Raw genomic sequence first — 23,933 nt, forward strand, 5'->3', positions numbered from 1 at the left:
TGGTAATAAATGTTGTGTATACATGTGATCTGTATCCAGTTGTGTTGGTTCCTAAGTTTGTTGCTTGGTAATAACAGAACGTGAGGTGTCGGTTAACTTCATCTGACCATCTCATCCTCTGTCTTTGTTTTCCTTCTAGAATGGTCGCAGGAAGCAAATCCTGCAAAACACCTCTATTTTGGATTTAAATCATTTTCCGTGTGGCTAGCAGTGTCGTTGCCATTGTGGACGGACATAGGGTTCAAGCGTCGTCCCCAACCATGACAGCGCTTGTCCAAGGCTTCATTAGTTCTGTCCTGAACCAATTAATCACACTAAAAGGGGGGTTAGCCTTATTAGTGGATTGTTCTTTTCGTCGTCTTTTATGACTGGCAGAACATACCGGAGGCCTATTCTTTTCCTGGGCATCCATGGGATTTATTATTATTATTATTATTATTATTATTATTATTGATTCAACTGTGAGTTCTCGGTGAAACATTGTGTATTGCAAAAACTGTACGAAACACTTCTTTCCAAAGATAGCACCAAACAAATGTGAGCACATGTAAACTTCTTTAATGTATCGCTTCTCAACTTAAACTGTAAAGATTATCTGTGTGGATTATTTTAATTATGAAATAGTTACATCTGTATTGTAAAACCTTACAACATTCATTAGGATAACATTTTCTCTGCCTGTTACTAAACTTTCTCTTGAATAGGGCTTGGTACACTGGAATCACAATTTTGGTTATGTAAATGGGTTTTGTGTAATCTATTTATGAATGATGGCCACCGGTGATGAAAAACTGCTTTCAGCTTCACTCTTGTGTAGAAGTTATGGTATTATCTAAAAGGAGTGGACAATTGAACTGAGGGCAAAACACTTATCAAGGAAGTTCATCAGCTCATGTGTCTAAAGTGTCAGTGAATGTTTTTTCATTGAGATAAGTGTTTTGCGATCAGTGCAGCGTGGTAACCAGGCTTTGAAGTAGTGAAGACAGGAGAGGCATCCCATTGGGCAGCAACAGATGGTGGACAAGAGTTGCCAGCTTCATAAACGGTTGACCATGCTCCTGTTGTACTGTTGTGAGATTTAAGTGCCCTCCTTCAATACCTATATAATTAGATGGACTGTGATACACTGGCACTTCATGGCAAGATGCAAAGGGAGTAGCATGTCTGAAATGTCGCTCTCATACTGCAATCTTATGTGGCCAGAAACAGATTTTATTGCATTGATATCCCACAGAAATCTTCAAAGACACATAATTGAAACTAAGTCCGTAGTAAATAAATGAAAACACAAATCTGTTTATTAATTTCTAGTAAAATCAGTTTTGCACCCTTTCCTTCTCTGTGTAAGTCTTCTACATTTATCACATATTTGTGCTTTCGGTCCAAATAATATTTAGCACAGCAAGGATCTGGCCTCTTCTGTGGTGCTCTTTGAGACTCGCAAAGACTGACCACCCAGTTTGTCCTATGTAGCATGGCTGACACTCTTGGCATATCATCGTACAAACCCCACTTTTCGTGATGGAAGGTTGAAAGTGACTCTTGTCATGTGATAACTGAAAATTTAATAGGATGCAGTAAACTTGGAATACATCATTAGAATGGAGCATCTTCATTGCTCCAAAGAGGACCACTGAAAGTCTGTCAAAATGTCAGATTTTGTTTCTATTTGACTGATTGCAACTAAATACCCAAAAGGATTTTATTCAAATTGAAACTTACCACAAAAGTGTACACACTTACAATATTGCTTTCCATTTTTCAGCTTACTGCCATCCCTTCCAGGTTGTAGAAATTTGTAAGATAAATTATTATAATTATATAGCAAGATAAAAGTGTAGTGTTAAGTGATGATCAAAACTCTTAAGTGGTAAACAATATTTGTGTGTCTTTAATGTGTGGTGAAGCTTGAAGGACCAATATGATATTTATCAGGAATAATATTTTACAAAGACTGCAAAACACTTATATTGTGTCCATTGTATATTTCACGTGGTGGATCATGAGAATATCATCAGAGAGATGAGGGTAGCTACAGAGACCTAGTTACTTGGACAAAAATTTGGAAGCACTCCAAAAAATGCATGCTTGAAAGTAGATGCAGATGGATGCTAGCCAAGCCTGCAGGTTTCACTGTTTTATTTGACCACGAACAGCCCCTGTGCGATGTCTTCAATACATTCCAAGCATTAGTCACACTCAAAACAGTGTTCTGTGTAGTTGTGAGTGAATATCAGAGCTAAATAAATTCAAATTTAGGCAAGCTGTTGGTGCCTGTATGTTGGATGCACCTGTAACTGAGGTAGCCGAAGTGTTCAGTGTTTCAAGAGACACCATGTCAAAGATTTATACTGCATACAGGGAAAGTAGAAAAACACCATCCGCTAAGTTACAATTGCAAACGAAAGTATGTGTTGAGTGATCCTGCAGATGTTCATTGAAGAGGACTATGATGGAAAATAAGAGGATGGCAGCTGCAAAAGTCACTACGAGACTGAATCTTGCACTCGTGAACCTTCCAGCACCAAAATAATGTGAAGGGAGCTCCATATGCAGGGGAGTTGTAGGGTGAGCTGGAATTCCAAAACCACTCATCAGTGATGCAAGTACCTGTAACGAGAAAACACAGTGCCGAAGCCGTAAATCAATAACTACGGAGCAGTGTAAGAAAGTCATTTGGTTGGATGAGTCTTTTTTCACACTGTTTCCAACTTCCGGCCGAGACAGAGCCATCCCAAGCCTACTATGCAGACTGCTTGGTGCCAAGAGTGAAACATGGTGGAAGTTTAGTGATGATTCGGGCAGCCATGTCATGGTATTGCAAGAAGCCATGAGTACTCTGCAAGGGTCGCATTACTTCCAAGGATTATGAGACTAAGTTTGGCTGATCAGTTGCATCCCATGGTACAATGTTTGTTCCCTAATGATGATACTGTGTTCCATGATGACAGCTCACATTGTCCGAGAAACTGGTTTTGTGCTCACAAGGATAAATTGTTGCATCTCCTCTGGCCATCACATTCACCAGATCTCAATATTATTGGGTGTTTGTGGTCAACTTTGCAGAGCAGACTGCGAAGAATCGTATAAGATTCACCTGAAAACCATACAGTACCTATATTTACCCATTCTGAGATTACTGGAAGCTGTTTTGATTATGAATTTTTTAATTACAAATGGGTTTCTTACATCGCATTAGACATGGTAATGTGTTTGTTTTTTTTTGGGGAGGAAGGGGGGGGGAGTGTTTCCATATTTTTGTCCAGCCCCTGTATTTATATTCTCTCCATGCAGGAATTGTGTCAATTTGTTGCATATTAGAGTTGGAGCTCAAGATTTCACTGTGACTTGCGTCTAATGTCAGCCATTTTCTGTGCCCAGTCTTTTGTTGGCATTAATCTATTAGCCAATATTTTCAAAAATTTGAAGTGTTTCTCAACTTTTGCAGCTGACTTACGTGACTTTTGGAAACATCTGATTAAAATTTCATCAGTTTTTAAATGTAATTTTTTAGACTATTCCATTTTCTTAAACTGTGTTGCCCATTAGACTCAGTTGGGTTTCTAAACGTGATAAAAACTCCATTTCTATATGTGACTGTTAAGATGTTCTGAAATGGGTAATTCCGCACCACGTGGCTGAGTGGTCTGCACCTGACCATCTTTAATCTGAATGAAATACTGCATATATGTGCCTTATAAAATAAAACTATGATGTGCAAAATTTGAGCTCAAAGTATATAATTCCTAAGGTTTTACAGGGCTTTCAGCAGGCGCAAAATGCCCTTGAGCTTCACAACAGTTTCGGCATAATTTAAGACAGTTTAAATACAAGAGAGTAGAAACTTGAAGAGATATTTTTGTCTTCAATGTATGTGCTTACTTACTTGACCTGATTTTTTTTACAGGTTGGAGGTTTTGATGGGTCTACTGGTTTGAATTCAGCAGAAATGTATGATCCTAGAAACCGTGAATGGAGAATGATCGCACCTATGTCCACAAGACGGAGCAGTGTTGGTGTTGGCGTCGTAAATGGGTTTTTGTATGCTGTGAGTAATTACTCATTATTACGTTTGCATTTCTCGGGCTTAGCACCTACATAAAAATATCGATGAGAATTGATGTTAAGTTCAGAATAAAATTTAATACTCTAGTTCATTTTAGTTTCATTTATTTCAGTATTAATTTTTCTTCCATGTAAATGATCTTCAAAATATTTCAAGATTAATGTGTTCTCAAGACCTGTACCAAAGACCATTTCAAGTATTGTCTCATTCACTGGTTACAATAATTATAAGATTTTGGATGATAAATTAAGCCACACTCGTTGATTTATAAAGTTTGTAGTTAAATGTTGCCATATTGCCATTGTTCTGCTGTTATAAAAACTGTTGTGAAATAGTTATTTTATGTTTGTTCCTAAAGCCAACATGGGACTAAACAGAAATATTCATATTGTCCCAGAATAAGTAACTTAGTACAGCATAGTAGTTCATAAAGTTTCTGTTTGAATGTTATCATAATGCCATTGTTGAAATGCTGCAGAAAATGTTATGAAATAGTTACCGTACAATTGTTCCTTAAGCTGACACAGGACTAAAAAGAAGTAAATATGTCTCAGAATAAGTACCTTAATAATACAGCATAGTAACAAAATTAAATGAATTATCTCATTTTTATAAATTGAAGGTGGGAAGGGGGGGGGGGGGGGGGGGGGGGGAGAAAGGGAAGGAACTAATGTATCCACTGCATTGGTACTTTATGCGGAATCGACAGTAACATGTGAAAATGTGTGCCCGGCCGTGATTCAAACCAAGGATCTGCTGTTTACTAGGCAGTTATGTTAACCGCTGCACCATCCAACCACAGTGTTCATCACAGATGTGCGGACTATCTTTACATGCTCCCTGACCAATCCACATTCCCACCTAGCGCCACCTATCCGCAGTCTCTGTCCTCATCCTCCATGTTCGCTAATTTTATATTCCCTCTGGAGTTCGAATGTAAATGTGCATCCGCACAGAAGGTTGCAGACTCATTGCTCATTGAGGCGAATCACTTATATGAAAGTGTGGTGTCTATTCTTTCAAACATGTCTGAATGAACAGACATCATGCATACATGTAATATGTGTTAATCCAGGGAAATTATCTAACATGCTCTCAGTTCTCAGTGGAAATATAATCATAAAATTGGTTACACCACGCACTCATATATCATTGATTCACCTCGATGGGCAATGAATCCACAACTTCCATTGTGGATACACATTTGCATTTGACCCTCAGCAGTACTCTAAAATTAGCAAGCATGGAGGAAATGGACGGGGACTGCGGACAGGTGGCATTAGGTGGGAATGTGGGTCAGCCAGGGAGCATACTGAGATAATCTGCACATTTGTGATAAACACATGTGCCTGGGTGGCGCAGTGTTAACACAGCTGCCTAGTAAGCAGAAGATCCCGGATTTGAGCCCCGTGCTGGCTCACTTTTTGCTCATCACTGCTGATTCTGCATACAGTTCCTTTCCTTCCCTTTCTCCCCCTTCCTCCAACATCACTTTATATGATATGTATCACAGCTGCGGATTCTGCACGGTGCTGCTCCGAAAGAACAGACACCTGGAATTCACGTGTAAAATATTCTCATTTAAGGGGACATTGTACATGAAATTCGTTGAAATTTGGCATTTTCTGTTTTCTACTCCATAATTTACATTGGACATTACTGAACATTTTGGTATATAATACATTAAAATCAGACAATTGAGAGACCTTCAAATAAGATTTCGAATGTTGACGTGTGACTGTCAAATTTCGCGGCTACGCACATACTGCCACAGTAGAGCAGTCATATCTTGGGAACTACACAGTCTAGAAGGCTGTAAATTGCTTTGTTTTGTGCCTACTGCTACATCTCAGAAGTTGGCATTACGAATAAACAAATCAGTCCTTTGTTTCTGATACTAGTTTTCGTTGAAAGTAGTGTGATTATCTGTTATTTTTGTAGTAAGCTAACTTCTATTGCGTTGTCCGCTTCCATAGTGTAGCAGTAGCGTTACCACCTACCACGCTAGGGACCCAGGTTCAATCCCTAGGAGGGGCCTGGGTGTTGTGTGTCCTTCATCATCATTTTCATCATCATTGACTCGCAAGTCACCGATGTGGCATCAACTAAAGAGGGCTCCCCCCGCATGGGGCCTCCCGGCCAACAATGCCATATGATCATTTCATTTTTTCTATTGCATTTTATACGTAAATAAAATGACTAAGTGTAAAAGCAACGGTGACAATTTAGAGAAGATGAAAAGAGCTGTGTGGAGCACTTCCTTTCATCAAATATCAAGCCATGTCATGCTTTGTGTCCACCTCCACCAAACACTTGGTGTAAATATCAGCAAGCTGAATTTTCTGGCACCCTGTATGAATTTACACACAAACATTATCTTCCGTTGGCAATCAAACCTATTTACAGAGATTTGGCAAATTCTGAGCTACTAAAGAAGTGTTTATGTGGGAAGACCCAGAATGTGAATGAGTCCTTCAATAATGTTATGTGGTACCATGTGCCTGAAAATGTATTTGTTGGCCTTATGACTCTAAAGATAGCAGTGTCTGATGCTGTAATAACTTGTAATGGTGGGAACTATGAAAGATTTACAGTTCTGGAGTAGTTAGGGGTAAAATTGGGACAGAACACAGCTAAAGGACTTGCGGGAACTGGATGAGCTTCGTGTATGTGAAGCAGAGTTAGCTGCTCAGCAAATGACAAAAGAAGTTAGAAAGAAACGGAGGAGGCAAGCACTGGGCTGTTGTGGCACTGAAGAAGACAGAGACTATGGACCAGGGCAATTCTAGTGCATAAAAGACACAGAAACGTATGTCTGTATAAGAATTTGTAATAAAAAAGTTTTAAACTTCAATATCTCTGAACTACATTTTTTATAATAAATGACCCGTTTTCTAAAAAAGTACTGATGGTAGAGACATGAAATTTTCGCAGAATCGCAAGTGAGAGATTCAACACATATGGAACTAGAATAATTAAAATATCCTGAGTTGCTTTGTTTTTATGTTCATTTATTTACAAAACTCTGTCAAAAAATTGAGTGTTTGGAAGAAAAAAAAAAAAAAAAAAAAAAAAAAAGAGAGATAACATACCCCACAATACAATTTTAGTAATAATTCTAGTGCAGTGTATCTAGGAAGGTGCATTCAATAATTATGGAAAATTGTTAGGTGGTGTCTTAAAAAGTTTCCAAGATAATAGGTCACGAAATTCGATAATTTAACATTGGTGGCATAGGACATATAATGTCCCCTTAATTATCCTCTGTTCCTTCCTCCTTCTGTAGCATTTCATTCCCCCATAATAATTACGTATTCATCTTGCTTTACATGCTGAATTTCCTGTTCGTTACCCTCGTACACACCTGTCTATCTCATTTATCTTCCCACTTGTAGTGAAACCTACTCCAGTTATATTATTTTCTGCTGCTTTGATGTCACCCTATATTTGTCTGACTGAAATAATCATGTTCTTACCATTCCACTTCAGTGAACCCATATACATCTCAAATCAGGTGTTCCCTTTCCAGATTTTCTAGCTTCTCTGTAGTAACACATGGCGTTAGTCAGAAAAATGTGAGCTCTGTTAATTGCTTACAGTTTTGCAAACTCAGTCCGATGAAAGAATTGATGAAATACTACTGTTGGATTATAAAAGATATTAATCTGACTCTGTATGATTGCTTAACTGTTGATTCCTTCCCTGCCCTGAGATAAGTAATCTTTTATCTAAAAAAAAGTCACCCTTTCACAATGATCATGGCAGAGTTGGACATCTTGTCAGATTTGTTGCTGTACTGCAGGTATTTCTGTAGAAACTTATTGTATGAATATATTGTGACAGGTGGAATGCTCACAGACAGAAATAGTTTGCGTGAATTTTAATATAATTCACCTCTATTCTTCAACGCAAATTACATTTGAGGTGGCCTCTTCATAATGGGAGCCACCAGTCAACAATGCCGGACTTTCAGTGGAAATTGCTACACATTGTAAAATATTTAAACTGAAAAAGGATTAAAAAGATATAGAACTTCACTTACTCCAGCCCAAAGAAATTTAAAATGAAGTGACAAAAGGCAGCTGACAAAGTAACTATCTTGCTTGTGTAAGAATAAACAAAATGATTAGAATGTCAAATGCACTGAGGGGAAAGCTACACAGAGAGAGAATCAAAGTTATTAACCAGTCATAAGACTTCCAGATATTATTGCAAGAATCGGCATAGACAGGAGCACTTATCAGCTTAGCGATAGCACATATGTCGCCAGCTGCTTATGGAACTGACCATGGGCATGCATACCTCAACTTTGGTGTCCAGCAGTACCATATTCTCGTAACACAACTGGATTGAACTCTGAAAATCTGACTTCAAGATAATGGTCAGAGCATGCTCTTGACCAACATGCGATAGATTCCTCGGCCAGTGTTCATGTTAACCCTTTGATGATGGGTGCTGATAGTTGTGGGTGACTTTGTGCAAGGGAGGTGTGGCTGTTCCACCAAGCCCCTTGAACAGGTGGTTTGATTTTGTCAGTTCATACCATTCTAACTGCTGGCATATTCACAATTTGCTAATTTTTTGCATTTTTTGTTGGTGACATTTAATATTTGTATTATATGTACATTCATCATTGGGAGTACTCTATTATAATGGTACACAGAGTTTATTTTATTTCTTCATTGGTGGTGCAGTAATATGGAGGGAAGAGCAAGGAGGTAGTGAAAAGACACTCAGTTTTGTTGTGACACCTTTAATATCATGGAAGTAAACATAATTCTTGTCCTTAATGGTATGCTTTGTATTTGAAAACTATTAACAGTTACGTTATATACTAAACACACTGAATCAGTGTCAGGTAATGCGTTTTTTACATTGTACAAAGTGCTACACAAGATTAAAACTGTGTGCCCGACCGAGACTCGAACTCGGGACCTTTGCCTTTCGCGGGCAAGTGCTCTACCAACTGAGCTACCGAAGCACGACTCACGACCGGTACTCACAGCTTTACTTCTGCCAGTACCTCGTCTCCTACCATTTTGGAAGGTAGGAGACGAGGTACTGGCAGAAGTAAAGCTGTGAGTACCGGTCGTGAGTCGTGCTTCGGTAGCTCAGTTGGTAGAGCACTTGCCCGCGAAAGGCAAAGGTCCCGAGTTCGAGTCTCGGTCGGGCACACAGTTTTAATCTGCCAGGAAGTTTCATATCAGCGCACACTCCGCTGCAGAGTTAAAATCTCATTCTGCTACACAAGAAATCATGCTACTTGCAGAAATGAATATTATTTCCATTTTGTTCCTATTTCAAACAAACAATAGGTATATTATATAGATTATTCATGAATCAACACAACAGAAATGAATACAGTATCTGTAGTATTAGTCACATAATTATGTATTATTTGACAATGCTGAAATAAACACATTGTCTGCTGCTTAACTTTGGTTTTTATACAAATATATACACATAATATTTATGCATAGAATGTTGTTATTACATCTGTATCAGCACCAAGGAAAAGGTTTTTGTTACATGATACATAGAATAAAAGGGAAATACACACAGTGTTTGTCTGCAGACTTTACAGAAAATTCTTGACTGCTTTCATTTGTTGTATTTTTCCTACAGACAACACATGTTCCATACTTTGGCAGATGTTCAGGAAGATGATGTCCAACAGTCAGCTTTTGTGGGATGCCAATTCGGTTGCAAGCACCACTTGAACTTCTTTTTAGACTTTGTGTTATTCCAGTATTTCCTGAATGAACCCCAACTGGAAATTCATGAATGGCAGCTTTCCAGATAGTTTGTACACACAAAATACATTGAAAAAGTTATGTCTGTTAAGTGGAAGAAAATTTTTCAGTACTATTTGGTGCTTATCCTGACATTTTCCACAGTTTTCATGATCATGTCACTTTGGTCAATGCTTCTCATCGAGTTCTTATTATCAATTACAGCAGAAGGTTTCATACATTTCACACTTGTTCTGTAGTCCTTCTTCGATGTTTCTTGCATGTGTAGTGAATGAAAAATTGACAGCATGTAGACATCTCTTCTGTCACACCACTTCGTTGCCAACATTAGCCCTGAAACAGACCTAAATGTCTGATGTCCTACAGTGAAGTTGATATTGTTGTGATTGCTGCTGAGGCCTTTGGCTAGTTTATCAGTCTCCTCAGTTGTACCATTGTATAAGATAATAGTATCATCCACATACCTTTTGTAGTATATTATTTTATTTTCAAGTGAACTATCTGATCTGAAAAATTTGATGAGTCATCAGAAGATGAGGAGGACAACAAAGAAGGTACCATGTCTCTGCGTATAATACAGAAATTGTTATGGCCAAATAACAATCAAACACCATGAAAATCCTAGTTGTCAGTCACATATTCTGGAGTAAAAAGTACAGTTGTTACAAAGAATTCTCTAGTTTTTCCCCCTGTTTGTAAGTCAAGAAATTGTAGCTCATATTTGTAATGAAACAAATACATATTTAACTCCAAGTTCTGAACATCTGACTGACAGAATAAAGAAAGAATGAACACCAAAAAAACTGCTAATTATTACAGCTATGTCTCAAATTATGATGAGGACAAAAAATACTTTCATTATTGGAGTACTGGTCAAAACATCCACTTCTGGAAAGTCCAATTTTTTCACAACTTCTTTCATGAGACAGATTTTCGTCTATTTCACAATTTTTACTGTACTGTAAAAATAATGGACTACTTGTTCAAACTTCGTCCCATTTTGGATCACTTTTGTAGTGTTTTCAAATGACATTTATACCCATTTGAAAACCTTTGCATGGATGAATCACTCCTTTTGTTGAAAGGGAGACTAAAAATAAAGCACTATACCCCAGCACATTGGCAGTTGTGTTGAAATCACTGCACATTCACAGAGTCTTATAGGATTTATAAATAAGAATGATAGGCCCCACCTGTATTCTGTTCTGAATAGGCTGTTTGCCAGTACTCTTAGTTTTTCCAGATGATTGAGCTCCTTGGAAAATCTTTCTCATAGTGTGGATAGTGTGGAATCACGTATAAAACAGGTAACAAAAGTCATCTCAAAAAGAGATATGGGCTCCAAAATTGTTGGCATACTCATAATTCTTATTCTCAACCCAGCATGCCATCTTCCTAGATGTTGACCTCCTCCTCTCTGATTGCTCCATCCACGCCTCTGTCCTCATTAAACCCACAAACTACCAACAGTACCTGCATTTTGACAGCTGTCATCACATTCGCACCAAAAAATCTGTCCCTTATAGCTTGGCCATCTGGGGACGGCGTATCTACAGTGACAAGAACTCCCTTGCTCAGTATGCTGAGGTTCTCCCCAAGGTGTTCACAAACAGGCCCTATTCCCCAGACCTAGTCTGCAAACATGTCTTCCATGCCATTTTCCCACATACCCCCAACCTCTCCACCACCCCAAAAACTGACCACAAAGGAATGTCCCAGTACCATCCCAGACTGGAACATCTGAACCACATCCTTTGCCGGAGCTTTGATTACCTATCATCGTGCCCTGAAATAAAGGACATCCTACTCAATATCCTTTCCACCCCTCCTGAAGTGGTGTTCTGTCGCCAACCCTTCCTACATATCATCTTGGTCCATCCCTATGCCACTCCCAATCCCAACCCCTTGCCACAAGCATCATATCCCTGTGGACAACCCAGGTGCAAGACGTACCCAACTGATTCCATTTAACTGCTTGTCCATGTCCTTTGCTGTCTCTGACAGAATTACATTGTCATCGGCAAATTGCAGAGTTTGTATTCTCCCTGTATTTCAATTTCTATTCCAAATTTTTCTTTGGTTTCCTCTACTACTTTCTCAATGTACAGATTGAATAATATCATGGATAGGCTACATCCCTGTCTCATTCCCTTCTCAAGCACTGCTTCCCTTTCATGCCCCTTGACTATTATAACTGCCGTCTGGTTTCCGTACGAGTTGTAAATAGCCTTTCGTTCCCTGTATTTTATCACTGCTACCTTCAGAATTTCAAAGAGCATATTCCAGTCAGCAATGTCAAAAGCTTTCTCTAAGTTTACAAATGCTATAAATGTAGGTTTGGTTTCGTTGACATATCTTCTAAGAAAAGTTGTAGGGTCAGTAGTGCCTCATGTATTTCTACATTTTTCTGGAATCCAAACTGATCTTCTCCAATGTTGGTTCTACCATTTTTTCCATTCTTCTGCAAAGAATTCGTGTTAGTATTGTGCAGCTATGACTTAATAAACTGATAGTTTGGAAACATTCACACATGGCAGCACCTGCTTTCTTTGGAATTATAATTATTACATTATACTTGAAGTCTGAAGGTATTTCACCTGGCTCATGCCTCTTGCAGACCAGATATAAGAGTTTTGTCATCACTGGCTCTCCCAAGGCTCTCAGTAGCTATGGTGGAATGTTGTCAACTCCTGGGGCCTTGTTTCAGCTTAGGTATTTCAGTGCTCTGTCAAATTCTTCTTGCTGTATGGTATCCTCCCATTTCATCTTCATCTGTGTCCTCTTCCATTTATATGATACTGTCTTCAAATTCATCTCCCTTTTATAGACCCTCATATACTGTTGCCATCATTCAGCTTTCCCTTCTTTGCTTAGAAGTGATTTTTGTCTGAGCTGTTCATGTTCATGCAGCTGCTTCTCCATTCTCTAAAGGTCTCTTCAATTTTCCTGTGAGTATATATCTTCCCCCAGTGAAATATACTTCCAAATCTTTACATTTGCCCATTTTACACTTCCTCGAAATCTCATTTTTTAGATGTAGGTATTCCCTTTTGCCTGCTTCATTTGCTACATTTTTATATTTTCTCCTTTTGCCAGTTAAATTCAAAATCTCCTGTGCTATCCAAGGATTTCTACTAGGCCTTGTCTTTTTGTCTATTTGATTCTCTGCTGCCTTTACTAATTCCACCCTCTGAGCTAGACGTTTGTCTTCTGCTGTATTCCTTTCCCCTTTTCAAGCCATTGTTGCCTGATGCTACCTCTGAAACTCTCAACTACCTCTGGTTTTTTCAACTTCTCCATGTCCCATCTCCTTAATTTTTTTAAAATTTTTTACAATGTATTGGCTTTAATCTACATTTAATAAATAATACATCATTGTCAGAGTCCACATCTGCTCCTGTAAATGTCTTAAAATTTTAAATCTAGTTCCAAAATCTCTGTCTTACCATTTTATAACCAATTTGAAACCTTTTGGTGCCTCCAGGCCTATTCCACATATACAACCCTCTTTTCTGATTCTTAAACCAATTGTCAGTGATGATTAAATATGCAAAATTCTGCCAAGTGGTTTCCTGTTTCTTTCCCCCACCCCCACTGACTACATTTTGAAAGCACGATAGACAACTTGAAGGCATCCCCCTATCCTTTATACCCGCAATAACATTGAATTATGTAATGAACATTTCACTGACATGAACATTTCACTTCAGACTACCAACTTGTCACACTGTACAGCTCCCGGCTCAGGTTCAGTTTATAATCAGATGATTATATTGTATCCCTTGGCCAAGTGGTGTGCCAAGAGTGTGATTGCTGTGCATTTATTTAAAAACAACTGTTTATTTATTGAACATGATCTAAAATTTAGCACAACTTTCGAGGACAAAGGTCCACACATGAGTACAACTGAAATGTCCTTATGTAACAGAGCATAGCGTTGGCCACTATGACAAAGCTCATGATCATCAGAAGTGTCAATGAGCTGAGGAAGCAGGCCTTCTGAAGTGGCTGTCAGATGGCAGAGGCTGTGAACCTGGCAAAGGCTTAGGATGGCATGACAGATGTATAGCAGCAGCTGCGCCAGGCGTTTTGGTCTGAAGCATAGGCTCGAGGATGGCTGTAGCAACCTAAGTACCTGCCAATGCAGGAGCAGCTGCTTGCAACTCAGATGTTGTGGTGGCTGCAGGAGGCTTGGTGGTAAACAGCTCAGCATCTCTTCTGTTGACAAACAACTTGCAGGGACTATGCCTGGCCTGTGAAGCGTATTCGTACATGTGGTGGCTGAATATGCACTGGCCCAACCCTGCCTTTGCCACTTGAGGAAGAGGATCCATCCATCTCAGAGAAGTGCAGCATCCAGTGGAGCAGGTACCGAGTAGCTACCAGAACAGAATGGAATAAGACAATCAGGCAGTGAGGAGAAGGCTAGGGGAGAGGCTGAGGTGGCAGCGAAGAGAACATGGAGGCACAATCCAGGCCTGGGAGAACACACAGTGGGATCGGCAGAGTCTGTGGGGATGGCTGGCTGAACACGGATGGCTGCGGAGGAAGTGGCTGCGAGTGCATTGGCAGCAATTGCTGGGAACCACATTATGAGTCCGTATGTGACAGGACCAGCAATGACTGCAGAGGAGATTGCGTGGTCAGCACAGGTGCAGCCAGGAACAGCTGTGGTAGGGCCAGCAGTGACTGTGGAGCAGGGCACATAATTGGCCGCGGAGGAAGTAGTGGCTAGTGCAGGCTGTGGAGGAAGTAGTGGCAAGAGGAGTGGCGGCAACTGCTGGGGATAGCAATGCGTGGGCCGGCTGTGACAGGGCTGGCTACAACTATGGGGGAGGCCACATGATTGGGTGCAGAGGCGCCTGCGACAAGGGAGATGATGGGCTGGCTGCGATAGGGCTGGCAAGTGAGCAAACATCGGTGATGTCAGGGTTGCTGATGACGGGAGGGGCATTTGTGAGAGGGCTGACGACGAAATGATCAGCTTGTGTTGCTATCGTGCAAGGACTGGGCCGGTATGAGAGGGATTTTTGGCATAGAACTCTGTGGTCAAGAATGGTGTGGCGCACAACACGACAAAATTGCAGCAGACATGATGGCAGGTGGTCCAGCTTGCAAACACAAAAACTTCTGGATGCGCTGTTTGAATGCTGTGGAAAAACTGAGGAACCTGAGTGAATCAAATGGCACTCTGCAACAGTTCCAGCTTTTATGACCCCTGAATTGGAGGGATGGAGGCAACAAATCTGATGACTGAGAATACACTGCAACTGAATGAGAACCTGAATGAATTCGGAAACATGAGGAATTCGTAGACCAGTAATAGCAAGAAAGAGAAAGTACCTTAGAACAACATGTGACTGGATTGACCAAATTACACAGAAGAAAGAGCACTGGCAAGAAGCAGCATCTGCTGAGAAACATGAACATGACTTTCAAGAAATGCCTACCAGAATTGAGACAAACAAACAACTGAACACAGGTACTGAATCCAAGAAGTGATCAGTTGATGTCAGGTGCATAGCGGACACCCTTGCATTGTAATAAGGCATGAACAGCCCTCATCTGGTACCTGGTTGGACACACTCGCCCAATAGTGAGATGCATATGCAGACTGTCACAACTCAAGGAAGATGGATGCGGTTGAAAAACAATTATTGAGAAGATTGAAACTTGGGTCCAGCAAAAAGAATGAAAAGACATCAAGGAACACTGAAACATGTGAAGATGCAACTTTCCCATCATTGTCCAGGAACTGTCATTCATGGGAAGAGATCCCGGGGGAATGTGACATGGCATGGTAGCATCAGGCTTGGTGTGGTAGAGGGGAGGTAGCCGAGTGACAGACGAGAACAGGAGCTGGTATTGCAGCCAGCGAACCAGAGCAGATGCAGGAGTGCATGAACCTTGAGCAAGCACTGTACTGAGAAACCACATGACAAGTGTCACACTTACCACTTGTCACGAAAAATTGTCCTTGCCACTAATTGGGTGGTTGGTCTGGAGCCCGGAGCTGAACTGTCTGTGAAGGAGCTGAGTGACGACCTAAGTTATTTATTTAGCATATGGCTAATACAGACATATCATGAAATTAAATTACCTATTCATATGTACATATTGACACACAAGAAACTTAAGTTTGTCTTTACAACTGAATATCCAGTCCTTCAATCCAGCGCACTGCGTCTGGAGTTGCTAGCAGGAAGTCCTCTTTGACGCCGTGATAGGCTCGAATCCTGCATTCACTGACAATGTGGTGAACAGTCTGGTGTGGAGCCCCGCAGTCACAAGCTGGATCAGGCAGCTTCTTCCACTTAAAGAGAGCATCCCTGCATCGCCCACGACCGGTATGGATTCTGTTGAGAGCAGACCAGATCTTGCGTGGTAAGTCAAATCCACTTGGAAGTTTAGCACCTGAGAAGATGTTATGCAGGTGCACATCTATCACTGCTTCCCACTGACCTTTCCATTCTTCAAGAGGTTTGAAATTCTTAGCAACCATGTCAGCTGCATCGCACAGAGTTGGATGGCGTGATTTCAGTCTCTTGCGATTTAAAAGTGGCAGGTCGCTATGCACGGGTAGGTTAGAATTCCTGGAGATCTTGTGGAATTCTCCCATAAGGGCAGTACATCTGCGTCGACCAGGACCTAAGTATCCATCAATGAAGGAATACAGGTACTGGGTCATAACAGGGAACCACGTGAATATAAATAGGTGCCTGGGATGGCAGAGCTGTTTACCGTGACCTGCACTCCACTTATATCGGCACAGATTGTGCCCCAAGATGCTGTGGCAGCTGCAGGAAGCTTGTTGGTAAACAACTCAGTAACTCTTTTGTTGACAAAAAATCCGTAGGGGCTATGCCTGGCCCCTGAAGCATATCCGCACTTGTGGTGACAGAATATCCAGGTTCCCAGCCCTGCATATCCAACATCTGATTGTAACCTACAGACTACACTTACCTAGGATCTAAAACAGTATTTGGCTAGAAGGTGTTTCCCATTCACATTGGAGAGATAGTGTCATCATTGCAATTGTTAAACCAGACAAAAGCCCAACATCTTTTGACATCTACCAACCAATTAAACTCTCCAGTGTGCTCTGCAAATCGCTTGAAAGGATGGAAGCCCAACAAACTAGTGAGTTCTCAGATCATCGGAGCTTTTGTTCCCCTATGAATGTGGCTTCTAGGAGGGACAGCCAACCATCTGGTTATGTTGGAAACAGCAGTTCAACAGCTATCTTCTAAATGCTGACATGTGGCACACGTCACCTCTTGGCGCAATCACATTTTAATTATCCTCTATGACTGAGACATTCAAGACTCCCTGTTGATTTGACTGTAATGGGTCAGAGTTGGCACATTGCTCAGCTTTTCATGGGTCCAACGAAGAGACATCCTTCAGAGCTCCGTGATGAATGTTACACTCTCCCTTATTGCCAACAGTGGGTTAATGACGTCTATACCCCCAAGCTGTATGTCGACAGCATTTACGTTTGGTATACCTTCCACCAGACCTAGGCAACTGCACCATCACAATATATCTGTTTGCTAATGAAATTCATCATAAATAATCTATCACAATTTGAGAAGAATGATGATGTCTGTACCCACAACACTAGAACAAAAAGTACGTTTATTACTTACTAGTAAAGCTGGCTGTGTCTCAGGAAGCAGTTAAATAAGCAGCAGCAAATATTTTTGATCATCTGCCCTATAATGTAAAGTGTCAGCCAGGTACGAAAGCAGGTTTTAAATCTAACCTAAAGTTGTTTCTCCTGGACAATTCTTTCTATTCCATGGACGAATTTCTTTTATTATTAACTGGTAGCCTTTATATGCATTTGCTTCAGTAGGACTAAAAATATGTTCATGAATGTTAACACTAATCATGTATACAATCATGTAAATTAACTCATCATAATTTCACTCAAGGGAGGTAAGAAGGAAATGACAAGTATTTTGGTCAGGTCAGGAAAACTGCTGGTGAATCCTGTTGATGCCTTGGGCAGATGGAGAGAATATTTTGAAGAGTTGCTCAATGTGGGTGAAAATACGATCAGTAATGTTTTAGATTTCAATGTACAATGGAATAGGAATGATGATGGAAATAGGATCACATTTGACGAAGTGGAGGAAATGGCCAATAGATTGCATTGCAATAAAGCAGCTGGGGTGGATGAAATTAAGTTGGAACTCATCAAATACAGTGGAATGTCACGTCTTAAATGGCTACAAAGGATAATTGAAATGGCGTGGGACTCGGGACAGGTTCCATCAGACTGGACAAAAGCAGTAATCACACCAATCTTTAAACATGGAAACAGAAAAGATTGTAACAACTTCAGAGGTATCTCTTTAATCAGCGTTGTGGGAAAAATCTTCTCAGGTATTGTTGAAAGGAAAGTGCGAATATTAGTTGAGGACAAATTGGATGAAAATCAGTGTGGGTTTAGGCCTCTTAGAGGTTGTCAGGACCAGATCTTTAGCTTACAGCAAATAATGGAGAAGTGTTACAAGTGGAACAGGGAATTGTATCTACGCTTTATAGATCTAGAAAAGGCATATGACCGGGTTCCTAGGAGGAAGTTATTGTCTGTTCTACAAGAATATGGAATAGGAGGCAAACTTTTGCAAGCAATTAAAGGTCTTTACATAGATCGTCAGGCAGCAGTTAGAGTTGACGGTAAATTGAGTTCATGGTTCAAAGTAGTTTCAGGGGTAAGACAAGACTGCACCCTGTATCCACTGTTGTTCATATTATTTATGAATCATATGTTGAAAACAATAGACTGGCTGGGTGAGATTAAAATATGTGAACACAAAATAAGCAGTCTCGCGTATGTGGATGACTTAGTTGTGATGGTAGATTCGATTGAAAGTTTGCAAAGTAATATTTCAGAGCTAGATCAGATATGTAAGGACTATGGTATGAAGATTAGCATCTCCAAAACGAAAGTAATATCAGTGGGAAAGAGATATAAACGGATTGAGTGCCAAATAGGAGGAACAAAGTTAGAACACATGGACGGTTTCAAGTACTTAGGATGCATATTCTCACAGGATGGCAACATAGTGAAGAACTGGAAGCGAGGTGTAGCAAAGCTAATGCAGTGAGCACTCAGCTACGATCTACTCTCTTCTGCGGGAAGGAAGTCAGTACCAAGACTAAGTTATCTGTGCACCGTTCAATCTTTTGACTAACTTTGTTGTATGGGAATGAAAGCTGGGTGGATTCAGGTTACCTTATCAATAAGGTTGAGGTGACGGATAGGAAAGTAGCTAGGATGATTGCAGGTACTAGTAGATGGGAACAATGGCAGAAGGGTGTCCACAATGAGGAAATCAAAAGAAAACTGGGAATGAGCTCTATAAATGTAGCAGTCAGGGTGAACAGGCTTAGATGGTGGGGTCATGTTACACGCATGGGAGAAGCAAGGTTACCCAAGAGACTCATAGGTTCAGCAGTAGAGGGTAGGAGGGTCGGGGTAGACCAAGGAGAAGATACATGGATTCAGTTAAGAATGATTTTGCAGTAATAGGCTTAACATCAGAAGAGGCACCAATGTTAGCACTGAATAGGGGATCATGGAGGAATTTTATACGGGGGACTATGCTCTAGACTGAACGCTGAAAGGCATAATCAGTCTTAAATGATGATGATGATGATGATGATTAATTTCATTCAAGTGATTTCCAGGATAACGACTCACCATGGAAGTGCTGAAAAACGATCAGGGCATTCTCGTACCCTTGGGGTGGGACACTACCCTAAAAGGCTGAAGGATCAGCCACGATCAGTGGCATGAGGTTGCAGAAGCAATTTATCCATAGGACATGTGGCTTGTAATTAAAAAATTGGTGAGGTCACGATGGTCTCTCCATTGCCAAAAGATTTCGGATTAGTCCCCCATTCAGATCTCAAACAGGGATTGCCAAGTGGGAAGTGACCATGAGAAAAAGATTTAATAATGAATGAAAGGATAACATTCTGTGACTCAGAGCATGGAATGTCAGAAGCCTGAATATGGCAGGGGAGCTAGAAAATCTGGGGAAAAAAAAAAAGTAAAGGCTCGGTCTACATGTAATGGGGATCAGTGAAGTGAAGTGGAAAGAAGATAAGGCTCTATGGTCAGGTGGGGGAAGGAAAAAAAAGAAAAGAAAAGAAAAAAAAAAACCTGAGGTACATCTGCTGATGCCACAATCAGAAGATTAACAAATGGAGAGAGTATATGAGGGCAACACAATATGTAAAGGGATATAATAATCTAATAATCATGGAGCTTTGGAATGATGTTATAGGGGAAGGAAAGGTTGATGAGGTTACGGAAGAATATGGGCTTGGTAGTAGGTATGGCAGAGAAGAAAGACTAACAGAGTTCTGCAATAAACTTCAGCTGGGTAATAATGAACACACTGTTCAAAACTCATAAGAGGGGTTATATACTTGACAAATGCCTTGAGACACAAAAGATACCAGCTGGGTTACATTATGGTCAGACAGTGATACCAAAATCAGATATTCAATTGTGAGGTGTACCCAGGAGCAGATATGGACTTGAACCACAAATTAGTGATGATGAAGAGTAGGCGAGGCTTAAAAAAATCAAGTGGAAAAATCAACTTGTAAAGAAGTATGGTACTGTAGTACTGGGGAATGATGATTTGTGTTCGAATTTCTGTAAGGCTGAAGATACAGTGATGATAAATACAAGGGTGGTTTGAAAAGTTCTCAGAATGGAATAGAAAAAGTAGTACTTACATCTCTGAAACGTTTTTCTATTTTGCAATGTAGTCTCCTTGTAGATTAATGCAATTGGTCTAATGATGTTCCAGTGCCTTAATCCCATCTCGAAAATTAGTTTTCTCCAGGCCTGCAAAATAGTTGTCAACTCCGTCTATTAGTTCTTCGTTTGAAGTGAATCTTTGTCCATCAAGAAAAATATTCAGTTTTCAGAAGAGTTTGAAGTCTGACGGAGCCATATGAGGTGAATAAGGCAGGTGGGGCAAAAATTCATACCTTAGTACATGTAATTTTGCCATGGCGATGGCACGTGTGTGCAGACGGACATTGTCTTCATGGAAAATGACTTTCTTCCTTGCTGAACCTGGCCTTTTTTTCACGTATCTTTTGTTGCAATTTGTCCAGGGGGTTAGCATAGTATTCTCCAGTTATTGTTTGCCCAGTAAGAAGATAATCTATAAACAGAATCCCCTTCGCATCCCAGAACAATGCCATGACCTTTCCTGCCACAGGAATTGTCTTTGATTCCTTTGGTGGTGGAGAATCGGCATGTTTCCCCTGCTTTGACTGTTGTTTTGTCCCTGCGGTATAGTAGTGCACCCAAGTTTCATCTGTGGTCACAAACCAGTGCAAAAACTCATGTTCATTTCTCCTAAAATGGGCTAAAAATTGTTCCAATATGTCCATTCTCATGTGTTTTTGATCCAGCATCAAGAGCCACGACACCCATCTTGCAGATAAATTTTTCATTTCTAATTCTTCAGTTAAAATATGATGTACCCTTTCAGATGACATCTGGCAAGCATGAGCAATTTCATGCACTTTCAATCAGTGATCCTCCTTCGCCATTTTGTGCACTTTTGCAATGATTTCTGGTGTAGTGACACATTTTGGCCGACCACTGCGCGTATCATCGTCATCTAAGGTCTCCCAAGCAAATTTAAATTTATTTGTCCACTTGGTAACAGTTGAATATGAAGGAGCAGAGTCCCCCAGTGTATTCTGGAAATCGGCATGAATATCCTTTGCTTTCATACCTTTCTTTACGAAGTATGTAATCACTGCTCAAATCTTGATTTTTTTTTTTCATCTCCACAAATCACTACACAGGGACAACAACATAGTCACGTCGCCACCACAGCTCTCTTCCAAGAGCACTGACGTGGCACATGTTTACAGGCAACAGTCCAATGAATATCACACGAATAACTCATTGCCCTAGCACTGATCTCTCGAGGACTTTTCAAACCACCCTCATACTATGGTAGGCAGTTCAGTTGAAGAGGAATGGACATCCTTAGCAAGGGCACTCATAGAACTTGAGCAGATAAATATAGCTACTGGAAGATATCTGTGAAGAAATCTGGGGTAACAGGAAAAATACTTCAGTTGATGAATGAAATAAGGAAGTAGAAAATTACACAGAAAAAGACAGGAATTCAATGATATAAGTTACATAGGAATGAAATAAATGGGAAGTGCAAGGAAGCTAAGTCAGAATGGCTGTAGGAAAAATGTGAAGAGATCGAAGAAGTGGTCATTGAAATGACAGATTCAACCTATATAAGGTGTCCCGTGAGAAATAATCATTTGAAGCAAAAAAGTCTAGTAAACCAGGGCTTAGAATGCATACCTTAAGGGCTAGGAGCACTTCTTCATCTTTGATACTGTGAAATACATCTCTTCTATCGAACAAGTGATCATAGATTTTAAGGTATGTTCCAGAACCCATGTCTGTTAGACAGTTTCTTCTTCTTTTGGTCCATACTATCTCCTCCGAAAATGTGGAAAGCAGAGAGCTTGAACTAGAAGAGATTTGTTTCACAGTATCGAAGTTGAAGTAGTGCTCATAGTGTCACGTAGAAGAAGGTTTAATTAGATGAATGACAACACTAACTTCACTTAACGAAGGTTTATTCATCACTTGCACATACAAGAGCGCGGAGCGAACTGCCTCCAGCCAGAACACATACATTGTATATATACCAACAGAACATTCCAGTACAATGATTCTTGACATGTGGATACTTCTAGAATGTACTCGAACCAAATATAGAAATTAAAATTTTACAGTGCAGGTGAGTTTTGAACTCACGACCCTCCATGCAGCAGTCTGTTATCATAACCACTACACCACAGTGCTTCTCAGCTTATTCTGCGACATTGCTCCCTCTTTAAGAGAACAGCATCTCAGTGTTATGTCCCCCTAGTCTGGGAACGAGTCATCGGTCCTGCGTATTCCAACTCCTGTTGACTGAGTCTGTCCCTGGCAGTGATCTTAGAACCTCTTTTGCCACTACACTCTTTGTCACCTCTTTGCTTGTTGCCTGTCGCTGGAGCTTCAAATTTACCCTGGGTTGCAGGATCCTTATAGGGCTTCATTCGAAGGGCATGGACTGTATCTCTGGTCTTTTGTCATCTTGTGTCGGAGTCGAAATCTTCAACTTCATAAGTAACATCAGACAACTGTCCTACAACCTTATAAGGTCCAAAGTAGCACCTGAGGAGCTTCTCAGAGAGACCAACCTTCTGAACAGGAGTGAAGATCCAGACGAGGTCACCAGGCTGGTAGACAACAGGGCGGTGGCTCGCATTGTACCTTCAGTGATCGTTTTCTTGAGCCTGCAGCGTGCAGAGTTGAGCTAACTACCGAGCTTCCTCAGCTCTGGTTAACATCTGGCCGATTTAGTCGTCTTCCACAGTGGAAACATACTGGTTGGTTATCCTGACTCCTCCAGATGTCAGTCTTCCTTGGTGCCCAAACAGGTTCCTCATGCGGCATTGTAGGAATGAAACTCCGCCTGGGTCTCGACTTTTTCACGGTTTTAAAGGGAAATGAAGGATGAGAGACTGGGTTCAATGTCTGTTCCACTTCTTCCCTTATGACCTCTTGAAGCATCTCGGTTTTTTGCTCGCTGTGCAATCCAAGTGCCTTCTGAACCTCCTCTCTCACTATCTGACAAAGAACACTTGTAAAATCAGTTGCTTCCTCCATCACGGACATCAATATGACATTTGGAAGCTGTTCTAACTTCTTGTGTGTAATTCTTTTTCGATGCATTGCCTCGATATACTGGCACCATTTTATGAAGTCATCTGCTGTCGAAACCTCCTTCAGGAGTAGTGCTTGATACATGTCCTCAGCAACACCCTTCATGAGATGTGCAACCTTATCTTCCTCCTTCATTGTAGGATCCACTATTTTACACAGCTCCAAGACGTCTTGAATGTATGATGCTGTCGTTTCTCCTGGACGCTGTGCCCTGCACTTTAATTCATCTTCAGCCTTGCACTTCTGTCGTTGTGTGTTGCCGAAATACTTGCGCAGTTCCGCCTGGAATACTTCCCAGCTTGTGAACTTCTCCTCA

The 23,933-nt window shown here is 40.6% G+C and overlaps 1 protein-coding gene across 5 annotated transcripts in view; it reads left to right on the top strand.

Annotated features, from left to right (window-relative positions):
• LOC126161545 (ring canal kelch homolog) overlaps positions 1-23,933 on the top strand; it is a 163,166-nt gene that overhangs the window by 88,539 nt on the left and 50,694 nt on the right. For all 5 annotated transcript variants that reach the window (XM_049917473.1, XM_049917474.1, XM_049917475.1 and 2 more), the window contains one exon: positions 3,908-4,048. In XM_049917473.1, the coding sequence (XP_049773430.1) occupies positions 3,908-4,048 (141 nt within the window). The remainder of the gene's footprint in view (positions 1-3,907; positions 4,049-23,933) is intronic.

Source organism: Schistocerca cancellata, chromosome 2 (assembly GCF_023864275.1).
Source record: "Schistocerca cancellata isolate TAMUIC-IGC-003103 chromosome 2, iqSchCanc2.1, whole genome shotgun sequence".
Lineage (NCBI taxonomy): Eukaryota > Metazoa > Arthropoda > Insecta > Orthoptera > Acrididae > Schistocerca > Schistocerca cancellata.